The sequence below is a fragment of the Pseudopipra pipra genome, chromosome 13, assembly GCF_036250125.1.
Source record: "Pseudopipra pipra isolate bDixPip1 chromosome 13, bDixPip1.hap1, whole genome shotgun sequence".
Classification (NCBI taxonomy): Eukaryota; Metazoa; Chordata; class Aves; order Passeriformes; family Pipridae; genus Pseudopipra; species Pseudopipra pipra.
In genome coordinates this window covers 8,091,508-8,105,321 of record NC_087561.1, presented here as the reverse complement: position 1 = coordinate 8,105,321, position 13,814 = coordinate 8,091,508, and the positions used below count along the sequence as shown (strand labels likewise).

The window sequence follows — 13,814 nt, the reverse complement described above, 5'->3', positions numbered from 1 at the left end:
ACATGGAAGTTCTTAATACCTAACTGGCTTAATGCTGACAACTTTAAGACCTGTTAACCTCAAAGCATCAGAGATGTAAACCTTTCTATGAATCCCTGTTCAAGAAAAGTTTATATTTCTCTAGGGTTTTTAGGCATTCTGATTTTCAGTAAAGTTCAATGTCAGATCAACTGAGGATCCAGCTCCAATTAAAGTCAACAACTGCTAAAAGTGCTTATTTCTAATACCAAACCTCTAGTAAATAATTTCTGAGGTCAGAGTAGATGACCTCCAGAGGACCCTTACATTTTCCCGTTATTCCATGTATACTTATCACACTCTATGGAGTGTGATCCTGTTATAAAGAAAGATGAAAAATCTATTACCTATAGAAATGACAGCTTCATATGCCAAATACAGTAAGTCTATAAAAAAAATTGCATGTGACCAGCAATATTGCATAAGTAATATTTATTTATTTTAACATTAGCTAGGTTTTCTCCTGCAAAATCCCCAGGAGTAAGCACTCAAAAAACCCCATCATCATCATCTTAGAAACCAGAAAGAGCTTTTTTCTTTGCTATTAACTCTTTATACTGACTATGCAATCTGTTTGTTTTAATGGAGTCAGAAAAAAAGAAATTAAAGCATTTTCAAGTGATCTGGCACTTCATCCCACTGCCCTTGCACAGAAGAGGCTGAAGCTCTGCAGCAGGACGGTGTGTACCTGTCCAGCCTCCCAGACAGTCACATCCCCATGGTCACAGCTGCTGATCTGTCTGGTAGGACACTGTTCCTTCCCCTGAGAAGGGATGGTTTGAGCACAGAGCTAGAGCTCAGCAAAAGAAAGGGATTACCAGACTGCTTTTTGTGGCTACAGCCAGTCTCTTCCTCCCTCCCTGCTTTGAAAACACATTGTGAACATTCACATCCGCTGCTGCTTGAAAATGTAAGCATGATAGAAGCAGGATTATTTCAAATTACCTGCGTATGAGTAGGTGGGATGTTTCTTCTGCCATAAATTCCCAGCAGAGAATCCTTCGCCAGTGAGATGTTAAATTTCAGGTACACTGGGTGATGTATAGTAATTTGGAAGCGCCAGAATAAACCAGGGGGGATGGTCTGCATAACTTGTGCTCCAATCTCTACTTCTCCCGTGTCTATGGCCCGGCCCTTCTGAAACACTGATTTTCCAGAAACAAACAAAACAGTCGGTTGTGTATTCATGGAGGGTGGAAGATAACAGGTCACAAGGTATAAATGTGCCTTAGATATATAATGGAATATAACAAAACCAATCTCTAAACAGAGGGCATTTTGCTGGAATAACTGCGTTTTTTACTGAACATGTTGGAAAATACAAATAAACCTGCATGCAATGTTTCCAACAACAGGTGTCATGGGGCATTTTTGCCCTAGAAATCTTGGAACGCCGCACTGAATATGAAAAGGTGGAACTGCTGCTGCATAAACCATGGTCTTTACCTATCAGCTATAGAAACAAAACACATTCAACTGTGAACACAGAGAGAAGGCAGTGGGGCATTCCTCCTCTGACACCTATTTCAGACTGCTGCTGAAGGGGCATTGCATAAGCTACACAAATGGACCCCACTGAGGACAGAAAATCCATCAAACCCAGTAGTTCAGAGCCTATGTGCAAAGCCTAGATTTCTATTAATCACCATGCCTAATGGTTTTATTATGGTAGTGATAATCTAGTCCTGGAGAAATAAAGAACATCTGTTCTGGCTTGGTCTTTCTGCATGAAAACGCAATAGGGGCATGAGGACAGGGACAGGCACTCTGAAGAGAAAGCTGGCATAATTTCATAATGCTGAACAATAAATTTGCAGACATCCACAATATGTAACTTCACACACGGGTATGAGAGAGCTGAAATAGAAAGGGAAATGGAATGCACAAAGAAGACTTTGCCAAACTAAATTGGAGCTGGCTTGCTTTGCTGGCTTATATCACCAACTTTGTGTTTTTTAATGCCTGTCTGTGATCAGCATTGTGACATGCTGCAAATCACAGACCCAATCCTGCTAACATTTGAGCTAATTCCATGGAAAGGTTTGTTAAACTCTGACATTTCCATCCTTTCTCTCAACTAGAATAAAAGCAGGATTGTATGTGCCATCGGAGGACAAGTTAAGAGAAGACTGAATTCAGCAGCCATACCCATTTATGTTTCATTTCATTCCAGTATCACAGTGAAAAATACTGAGGAGCAAAGTGACTGGACTCTCAGTTTTTACAATAATGTATATAAATTTCTAATCCAACATAATGTACGTGAAATTTTATAAACCGGCACTGGAAATGAAAACAGCAGCAGCAAAGCCAGGGCCAGCTTTTCCTGAACGTGTTAATAACAAAGACCCTCAGTGGGACCTTACAGAGGCTTTAACTAGCGTAGGAAGTACTTAGCATTCTTAATGAATAGAGATTTAATTTACAAGGCAGGAGCAATTCCCAGGGTACTGGATCTTTCAGCTTTATGGCTGCTTTGTGTCACCAAACCTACAGCAAGAACTAGGAGCTACCTTTTAACACCTCATCACGTAAAAGCATCTATTTTTAGTGTACAGAACTTGTAATCTAATACTGTGAAAATACACCCCTTAGTTTGTGAGTTAAAATATTTCCAAATTGCTGCTTTAACAATGTTCAAGGTGAGACTACTCCCAGTTTGCTTAATGGAAAAAATCTTGAATGTTGAGGTTTGAGAAGAGAATTAAACTTTCTATGTTAGACAATGAAAGTGGATCCCTTCCCACTCCAACTCATAAAAGATCCTACTAGGTTTGTGTAAATTTACAAACCTTTTCCTGTATTTCCAGTACTCCAGAGATATTAAATCTTAATGATTCTTTGCAAGCAATTACCTGGGGTTAAGTAAAACACTAAGGAACTTTTTGGAGTTATTGACACATGGTAATTAATGTGAAACAATTACAAGATGGTAGAGCTAAGTAAAAAGTCAAGGATACAGTATCATTTTTGAAGTTAATGGCATTATTGGTCGGTGTTCAAGGTCTTTAAAATACAGTAACTGCTTCTTATTTTGTTGAAGTGAAAAGGTCTGGGTTTTTTTGTTGAAAATAAGAAGCAATACATCTTTAGTCTGGGTGAATTTTCACTAACTGATGTTATCAAATTATGCTGAATATCATGTTAGTGTTTCTAGGCTCAAAACAACGCATCAGACTTTTTCACATTTGGCTGAAAATACCTTTGCTTTAGAAACAATTTTATCTAAACTTTAAAAAAACCAGATGCACTTATATGTCAACTTATCTCATCAAATGGAAAAGAAGTGCATGCTGCTGTTGATAATGCTAACAGGAAAATCTATATACTATCTACCACTAACTGATAGGATGCAGTTGAAGTATCTCTACCTTTTCAAATGCTAATTTTTCAGACAACCACACAGCATGGAAAGGCCACCATAGAAGCCATGCCTGAAGTGCATGTTTTCATATTCACTGAGCCACTGTGCTTTCTTTACAGAAAAAGAATTTGGCTCTGTTTCTGTGCTTAGTTGAATTAAGTAAGTATTTGGCCAGACAAAAAAGGCATCTGAAGATGCACTCTTCACAGACTATCCTCATGTACTTCCTTGCTCTTTCTTGAAAAAGTCAAAAATAAGCTTTTAAAATTACAGTGCTGCAATACAATTCTGCTCTTTGTTTCTTATGACAAAGTATCATTTAATTATCTATATTCAGTTCCTTGTACAGCTCCCAGTATTGCCAACTGGTATTAATTCTTCTCTATTCTTTCTAAGCACACTTTCCTTGGAAGTCTGAAACAGAAGATAGATTTCTATTCACAGGTTTCTCTTGGCTTCAAGAAAGAAAAACTCCAAACAGCGTGGTGCCAATTACCTTCACAAGAACATACCCGTATGCTGATTATTACTGATCCTGAAATAATCAATCTCCTTGTACTCCCCTGGTAAATACCAGCATCAATAGGATGTCTGACTTTTTAATCACATTACTACATATTAAAATGTTAACTCATAGCCGTGGGTCAGTGTGTTATAAAGTGACTTCTTGAAGAAATCTGACTTGCTGGTTTGCAAACCTGATTTTCATTAAAAGATTTGTTAAAATATATGCTTTCAAAGTCTGGAAAAGCCTTCTGTGCTGCTGCATTGATTTGGGAAAATGGGAGGCCACAGTATCTGACAGCAGTTATTTATCCTTGTGAAATCACATCAGAGGCTTTAAGTTTACAGGTAAAGCATCAACTTTTGGTGGAATCCTGCTGTAGGGAAAGCAGTTGCCTGTTTCCAAAAGCTCCCTTTCACCGTGTCCACAGGGAAAATTTTTATGAAGATTGGGAATAAAATTACTGTTATATATTAAAGTGACAGAGAGAAAATGAGCAACAATTAGCCAGAGACAGACTATACATGTACTAATTCTACACGATTTTTCTTGTGTTTTTCCCAGTGCATACTTCTTGCTAAAATACACGCTGGATTCCATGTTACTCACAAAAGGTGAAAGAGGACAACAGTTTAGCTATATTGATGACTGACCTGAAACTGCTGGATAAGCCCTCAGTGAAATGGCTCTGCTATCACAGACCTCTGCTCTTCAGTGTTGTGGGGGAGTTGTGTAGCTACACTAGACATTGGGATTCCCTGGGGCAAGGCAGGTGGTTTGGGTTTTTACCTACTAGATTGAGTCTCTATTGACTCACACACATATCCTTTTCTCTGTTTTCAAGCAACTAATTTTTTAAGGTTTTTGATCTTTTTTTCTGCACATCCTCCTTCGGAAGCCAAATGCTTTGGAAAAGTGTTTATTAATTCTGTAATATATTGACAAAAAGATTTAATGCAGTTGAGAAGAACTATTTGAGATATTTTCCATGGTTCACCAGGACAAAAATATAAAAGTGTATAAAACATTGACTGCAATTCACTACCAATCCATTCTAAGGGACAAAATAATGGATAACGTCATTGTCTCCTTACATATATTTCTATTTCACATTTATCTAATATGATGTCTATCCAGTTGTGCCACACTGATTTGCAAGACTTTGCAATCTTCCTCCTGGAGGGATTGGTACAACAATGTCTCACTTTGTTGTATATTTTCAGCCATAAATCTTACCTGAAACACACAAAATCAGATCCCTGCTCTGCTCTAAAATCTGAAAGCTCTGGAAATCTCACATCATTGCAGAGCAATCAGGACAATTTTACCTTCCACTTTACAAGTGGAAAGATTAGGTTTCATATTCTACTTGCATTCAGTTTTTCTGATCTAATCTAATTTATGTGCTTTTTCTGAGTAAGAAATGGGAGGGCCACCTGCTTCTTATGGTCAGAAAGCATCGTCACCGTGGTGAACCTGAAGCATGGGCCAGAGCTTGTGACTAATATTGGAGCAGGTGATCTTACAACATTAAATGACAGGACTTGAGAAGAAGGAATTGCACATCTCAGATAGTCCTCTCTGTTTCATCCTCCTGGCTGCACTGTCCACTCCTTTCCTATCCCAGCTCTGGCACTTCTTTGCCCCTTCAAGAGGTCTGGTTCAGCCACTTCCATGGCACAAGATTACCTGCATTCTCTAACAAAGCCATTTTCTGCTGCCACAGGGAACTGATGTGTCTTGGTCATGCATGAGACAATCCCTGCAGTGGGCACAGGGATGTATGGAGCCACAGAGGGAGGCAGGAGGACAGAGCAGGGCTGTGCCCCTGGCAGCAGGGAGCTGCCAGACTGGCTCAGGCGTTTTGTGAAGCCATGGTAGATTCCTGTGAGCTGACTCACTGTGACTGGCTCAGCTGGGATGTGACAGGATGCTGCATTTTAGCTTACGCCTTCAAGAACTGCATGACTTGAAAAGCATTAAGATTTCTACCCCTCTGCACATTCTGACCTGTCAGTGCAAAGGGTTTCACTTTGCCTGAGATTGACTTTGGTCTGCAAGACAGGCATAGCATGAAGACCTCTGCACAAGCGGGAGCAAGGTAAATATGGTCTCCCCTCCCCTGTCTTAAGACAGAAGCCAAATGCTCTCACTTTTCTCACAAAAGAAGGACAATTACTGTGCTACTGAACCTTCCTTTCCTAATAGTCTGAGTTGGTTGCTAATTTCAGTGAGAGTTCTGCTAATGGAAACGATCTGGTTATGAGTTTTTCATACCCATTTTAAAATTATACTAAAGAAGATAGGACCTCAACTCAAAATACTGTCAAAATGTAGCAAATACAGAATCTGAACAGTAGCAATGTTTAGCTATTCATCATCTGTCTGTCTTCTCATTCACACATACCTTTTTTTTCTGTTTTATCAGAAACTTTTCCTCCAATTGGTGAGTAAGTAGTATCCATGGATTCTGTTCCTTTATTTCCTTTGCTAACTCCATTTTCATAGAGCTGCCCTTCCACAGGTTGTAGTTGCCAGGTTAAACCAAACAAGTGTACTGCTGCAAAAAAATGAAGACCAATTAACTGATGTCTAAGCTACAGCACCTTCAGTGAGACTACGAAAGAATGTGATGACCTAGTTTCTGCAAAGTCAAGTATTACTTTGTTCTGTTAGTAATAAATCAGCATTTCAAGGGGGCTAATGAGCAATTTACTATTTTACCTTAAAACTCAATGTTTAATTAGTTTCCACACTTTTTTTTGGAGCTCAGCCAGGTCAGGGTGATGAATTTCTACAGCAATTAATGGAAATACTTGCAATTAAAAGGATAACAGTTGAATAAATTCAATATTGTGTGACAGATTCTAATGTTACATCAATGTTGTTCCTCAGCTCTTGACTCTCAAAGAGCTCGGTTTGTTGATTAAAGCACTGACAACAACTTCTCACCTCTCCAACCCAATCTAAGTAAAAATGTGCCCACTGCATTTCCAAACCTTTTCATTTAGGTTAAACATTAGTAAAACACCGACTCCATAGATTTACTCTAGAATTGCACTGCAGATAAAAAGCTGACTCTAGATCTAAAATATATGTAATTATTTTACAACACAAATTAAGAGAAATATAATTGTTATTTACGTATGCACTATGAAATCTACTAAATAATCCTTTTAGGAAGTTATAAATTATCCTTATTACCATACACAGGGGCTGCCTACTCTACTTAGCTTGCAGAACCCATTTGTGTTTTCTGCTTTCCTTTCTTTGTTTCTGATCTGAGGCCTCAAAGGATGGTAGAAGAAAGACAGCAACAGAGGATCTTATTTTAACATAATATGATACTGCAGTCAGTCTAGACAATTACCTAGGTCTTACTGAGAAGGGCAAAGTATTCCAAGGAAGAGGTTGCCTTAGCATTGAAGTAAGTCAGCAGGGAGGACAGATGACCCACTAAAATATGAATTGAGGATCACCCCCACTGAGGAGCTGAAATTGTCACATAAAGAGCAAAGCTCAAGCAGCAGCTCTTTAGCCACATGCAGCAATTTGCACTGAGTAGGATCTGCCCACAGTGGGAGCCTAAAAGGCAATATATTTGCTCTTCCTGAATCATGTAGGAACCTCAGAGACTCTCAGGAGAAGTGTGATCTAGAATGGGTCTTGCATTAAGAAAGTACATAATTTTATTCTGCACTTGCACATACTTCAAGGAAAAAATCTCAAGACAACTGAGAAACCTGAGTCCATTTCCCACATGTTTGCTCACAAGCCTCCCTTGCATGCTGAAAAGTTAAAGTATAAAAATTTAACAAAATCCCAAGCCTTGAATGGATTCCCGGCAAGGGCTTGCCAAAGCTACCACAGGAATGTAAAGCTGCCAATCTATAGTCATTAATTCCAGATCTGTGCACTCCTGGGTCACACAAGTACAGCTATATGATCCAACTGAAGCAATTGAGAGCATTACTATTAAATTAGTGAGGTGACAGTATTTGTGACTCATTTATATTTTTTATATTGGCTTCAGAAGAAGAAAGCCAAATTTACTGGATTCTCAAATCAGTGACTCACCGTCAGATCTGGGCTCTGAAGACAAATCACCAGGCAGCAGATACCCACTCCCCAGAAGAGATATTAGAAGCTTACTCCAGTGTCAGTTGTGAGAACTGAAGCCAGAGACTTGCCTGGACTACTTCATATTCTACAGGATTGAAATCACCAAGGCACCGTGCTAATACTTTGAAAAGTGTCTTGCAGTCAGATCACACAGAGCTCAGGTCTGAGCTTTGAGCTTCTTAATGCAAGACAGATTACTTCTACATATGGAAGATACAACAAAACCCAACGTGCCTTGACATCTCTAGAGTAGATGTTCTTGCTCCTGGCTTGAGCTTCTAGACACTATTATCATTTAAAGAGTTAATAACAACAAAAGGGAACAAAGTTCATTGGGACTGATAACTAAAGAATTTACATTTCATTTATACTAATGCAAATAATTACATCAGCACTTCAAACAGATCAACACTAGAAGCAAAACACAACTGCATACATCATTTCCTAAGACAGCATTTGCATGTGCTGCAGAGGGTATGTCACAAAGCAAGGGCTGAATGTGTACTGCACCTTTTCCTTACTGCCTGTCTTTTCCAGATCACACACACTGTGCTTGTTGTCATCCACTCGCACCAATTCCAATCATTTACTTGCTTCATCTTCCTTCAGGCTGAGGAAGTGCCGTTGTTTTTATAGCTCGTGCCAAAGCTTGGCAAGCCGGCAAAAGTATCTGTATCTATGTTTGACAGTCAGCTTCCTCCCTGAGAAACACCAACTGCGCTGTAGATAATGATGGTCTCTGCCAGCCTCGGACTTGCTGTCCGTGGGAGGTGACATGGGGCACCGGTGGGCCAGATTTGCAAAAAAATGGGCACAACTGAGTGCCTGAAGAACAAAGCACATTGCTGTGAAAATAAGGTCTGCTTGAATTGAACTGAATGACTTCTAGCACTGCAGAAACCTGGTCACCTTGCAGTCTTAAAATCATTCCAATTTTTATTATGTTAGTTTTAGCTATCGAGAAATTACCTTCAGATCCAGGTGTCACTCTGACACTAACCAGACCACATAGACCAGTAAAGCCATTCATTCCTACATATACCTTTTTCAGAAGTTAACTACAGGGAATAATAAATGTTTATTTAGTAGACACAGAGCCCTACCTTGTCTCTTCATTTTCTGTGATACTTTTCTTTTTACCTAGGGTATACATAATTCCTACAAATCTTGTTTCCTACAACATATGTACACTATGTTTTAAATATACACTTATTTCACCAAATAAGATTACATAAAACTTTCAAATCTCTGTCTCTCAAATCTCTTTAGAAATAAGTAGGCATGTACTGAATTTCATTAAAAAGCTCAAAAGAACTTCTCTTTTGAGTCATTCTTTGATTTTTCTAGTGGATTTCTGGCTTTTGATTTTCCCCCTTTGCACAAAGGGGCACAGAAAATGCAATTCAACTGTGGGCCACAATGTCATTTCCCACAGCACAAATCCCTTTGCAAGGTTCTCAGCTGTATTTCCCATGTGCAATGCCCAGCTATAAGATCCTGCTCCACAGACCAAACAGAAGATGATACCATCGCTCTGTCCAACTTAGCACTGGGCCGGGTAAAAAGAAGAGAGATTCACTTTCTGATGAAGGCCTCTGCCCTTTACTCAAAGTTCAACCTTTCAGACTGATGTTTACACAAGAAGACCTTGACTGCAGTACTCTTGAGGGCTGGTTGCTGACTAACAGTACGCAACCCCACCATTAGGATTAAAGATGCATTACATGATGTAGCTCAAGTTCACACAGAACACGAAACAGCCTTTGAGGTTTGATGACTACACATATTACAGAAAAAGCAAAAGCTACTTTGGCTCTGCCTATCTGGCTTACCAAAAAATTTCTGCAATCACATACCCTGTATTTTGCAGCACCTAAAATACTTCAGCTACTAGTGGGGTGCACAAGGTCACTGGTGAACTGCTACAGTTTCAGGCAGAACCCAAGGACTGGTAGGGCAAGTGGAGATGAAACAGCTTGTTAGCTGGCACGATTGCAAAATTCCTACTTCTGTTAGGAGGAGCTGTGGTGAGTCAGCAGGAGCATCAATCCCTGACATCCCCTCAGCTGGCCTAACTGAACCTCTCCTCTGACAGCTGAGTGCAATATTCTCCCTGCTGGTAGCAACTGCGCTTTTTTACCCAGCATTCTTGAACTTCCAAATTGATTTCTCTCTTTCCTTGGTTCTTCTATCCTACTGCAAAGCTTATCTGAAAAGATACTCTTTCTTGGCTTGCTTGAACCTCCAGTATAATCCCCCTGTCTATCTTTACATTATTACTTTGCTCTGTGCAGTTTTTTTGCATGTTGCCATGAGCAGAGCTGCACATTGCTTTCACTGAGGTGATCTGGAGGCAGGAAAACGTATCTGAAGGCAGAATTTGACCCTCCTTACATAATGTTTAGAGATAGGTCTTATAGGATGGATACCACCACAGCTATATTTCACTAATATTTTATTAGATAGTCCCGTTTAATTCAAAGTTTCTGATAAAACTGTAACTCAAAAGTAAAATTTTTTTTATTTTTAAGATGCATTATGGATGTTATAGCAGATGCTAAATGTGGAGAAGTCTGTAGTCAGTGGATCTGAAGAGACTGGAGGATGCCACAGGATTATGGTGAACCTAAATTTCTTCCTCAACCACCTTACCCTGGCAGTGGAGCCACGCAGGGTAACTTTAAATGATCAATCTCTCTCCAATACAGAAGATCCTACACGTAGTACAGAGCTTTTCTGGGTAATTTATTATGCTTCTTAGGTAAAAAATAATTATTAGGTATAAAACAGATCTCTTGCAGAAAAAGATATATTAAAGGCCTACATCATCTACCATTTCCATAAATTTCTTTCATGGAACAAAGAGATAAAAAGCCAGTGTTACTTTATGCTGCCTAAGGGATTTTCTCTATCCAGACGCAGGTTTCTGGTTGTTTCATGTTACTGCTGAAAGTGAAACCAGTCGGGCCATGCTTAGAACCAAAGCCTGGGTCTTTACCTCTGACGTAAATGGCCAGATTTCTTATTTTATTCAACATTTAAACAAAACAAACTGACACTTCCAGATTGTCTACCTCAGTCCCCACAATTCCACAGCACACTAAAGTAAATAAATATTCACAAAGATACAAGCAATTTTTTCAGCACTCGCTTTGTAAACTGGATTAACCCACCATCTGCTACGAAGCCAATGATCTAATTTAATTTATTCTTATCTACCTTCTGTGTAAGCACAGCTTGTCAACTCCGGTGCTACATGTTTGGCAGAATATGAATAAGAGCCTTGGCTCCGGTGCAAAAGAGACACTCGGTAGTGAGGAGACGTCAAAAAAGTCCTGTGCAATAAGCACTTACAACCTGCGAGCTGAACTTCAGAGGACAAAAGTCCTGCAAATGTGAAGTCCCTCCAAATTGCTGACCTCCACTCAAGGATGCTATTTAGCTTTCTCTGCTGTTTCCAGTTATTTTACAGAATCTCAGTAGATCATCTCCCTGAAGCCCAGACTTTAGAAGAGCTGTAATAGACTGTATACCAGCAGCTGACTACTCTTTCTGCACCTGCTCTGACTAAGTGCCAGAAAAGGATTTGTTTCTGTAACTGCTAGCAGGTTCTGCTTATAAAACTGGATTTTACTGTGGCATGAAGCCACAGATGCATCGGTGTCTCAGTTCCAGCAAAGGTGAAGCAATGTGAAAATATCTGCACACAAATAAGAGTCAAAGTTCTGATCCTGACCTACAGAAGGAGTCATCTTCTGTAAGCTCATTTTATAAAGAAAATACTACTTCATTCTGCTCTAAACAAATCTGAAAATTTGAGACTGCTAATATGTGATCCAGTCTTAAGAGTACTTTCTTTAAATCCATATTAAAGTGCTAAGTTATTTTGGACCAATTAAGGCATGATGAAATAAGGATTTTTCCATATATTCCCATATATTTGTTATAGCCATCTTAACCCTCAGCATTCTCCTCTTTCTCAAGCATTCTTCTCTTTATAGTTATCATATTTTTATACCTGAAAATACAAATATACTCCCCCTCTCCTGCAATCCTCCTAAAGGGATGATGGTTTTATTTCTCATTGCTGACTTGTATTTTAGACTTAGGAACAAACAAAACCTCATCTTAGACAACAGCAGATGTTGTCAGACTTCCTCCTCTGAGTACTTAGAGATTTGTGACAATATCAAATTTCTCAGTAAGACCCAGGATCTGAGAGAGCAGCCACCAAGATTCCCAGCTGTGAGACCCTGATGAACCTGTCCCAGGGAGAGTTCTCCCACTAAGGAGTTCAATGACATTTCAGGGTTGTGCATCTGCATCACAGCTTTTACATAACCCTGAAATTTAGCATTGTTTACTATACCATTCTCTTCTCCAATGTAAATCAACATATTTTCCCCTTGAGCCTTCTCTGGGTAATTTCTATTTTTGTTACTATTTTATATTGTTTAAAGCTATGCAAGCAACGTTATAAATCTATGCACTGAGATACATCTGTCCTTAAAATCTGGCCTGGCCCTTCCCAATGTTGAAATCATCACTCCTCTACCTTGTACACGGAGTGAGAAATGGCAGGTCTCAGTGGCAGGCAGCAGAGAGGCTTTTATTTCCTTACTATCCATGTGAATATAATTTAAGACCCAACACCCATCTCCAATGCATACTCATAAATAGTGATAACATCATGAAGGATAGGGACAACTTCATATTCATACTTGAGAATACATTTGTATATAAAATACCCATTTCATAGTCAGGGATGGTTAAATTCAAGAACATGAGATGCAATTTTCAGAGGCACTGAACATTTGCATCACCTGCTGAAATCAATAGGAGCAGTAGGAGTTCAGCACCTTTGATCAATAGGACCAGTGATTTGCAAGTCCAAATCAGCTGCTGATAAAATGGTAAAGTATCATGTAAGAAAAATCCAACTTGCTAATGGGCTAAAAATAACTAACTAGATGAGCAGCCACATCACCCATTTTATTGGGCTTTAAGAAAATGATGTGGTGCTAAAAAAAAAAGAGAATATTTACAATAACATTACACAATAGCAGGGTATTTTATACCCTATATAGCAACACAGACCAATATTCAGTTGGCCCGAAATTGCAGCTCGTAAGTTAAAGCAGGCTATGCCAAAAATACAATGATGAAAACAATTTTGCCTTTACAAAGTCCTCCTTATTCTTCCAGTAACAACTGTTGAGCTGATCCCAGGCTAATTTTGGTGCTGAAATTAAAATGAGTTCTGTTTTACAGTTTGGGCCCAAGACTGTAGCGATTGCTCAGAGACAACTTTCTTTGACTTGAAGAAAACCTGCCTGGAGACAGGACTGTGGGACCTGAACCATGGTGAGTAAAGAGAAAATACCTGGGGGAGTGAATTTTAACTTCAGAGTGTTACACACAGTTTGATTTTCTATATTCAACTACTCTTATTTAAAACATGGACATTCAATTTTTGAAGTGAAAAATATGCAAGCCTACAGAGCAGTGAAGTTTGAAAACAGTTCATATGCTATTATTCATACCTAACAAAGGGAAAGAACTAAGGCACCTGAGTCATAAGAAGAGACCATAAACTTATTTAAATATTTAACCAAACAGAGGTGGGCAGCAGGAATATTAACTTGGAATAAGTTAACTAATACTACCTGAATCTGCAGGAAAGCTTATGAAACTGAAAAATGTCTGGGACAAACAAGAGCAAATAATGGCGCCTTGAAAGTTTTCTGAATGAGAATTCCCGGTTCAGAAATTTGTATTTTAAGGAGAAAAAATAATAATTTATAA

At 39.0% G+C, this 13,814-nt stretch overlaps 1 protein-coding gene across 7 annotated transcripts in view; it reads right to left on the bottom strand.

Moving 5' to 3' along the window:
* TENM1 (teneurin transmembrane protein 1) overlaps nt 1–13,814 on the bottom strand; it is a 755,935-nt gene that overhangs the window by 125,193 nt on the left and 616,928 nt on the right. For 6 of the 7 annotated variants that reach the window (XM_064669852.1, XM_064669858.1, XM_064669855.1 and 3 more), the window contains 2 exons: nt 6,295–6,447; nt 964–1,163 (listed from right to left, as the gene is read on the bottom strand). In XM_064669852.1, coding sequence (XP_064525922.1) covers nt 964–1,163; nt 6,295–6,447 — 353 coding nt within the window. The remainder of the gene's footprint in view (nt 1–963; nt 1,164–6,294; nt 6,448–13,814) is intronic. The other variant, XM_064669856.1, reaches the window with a different exon arrangement.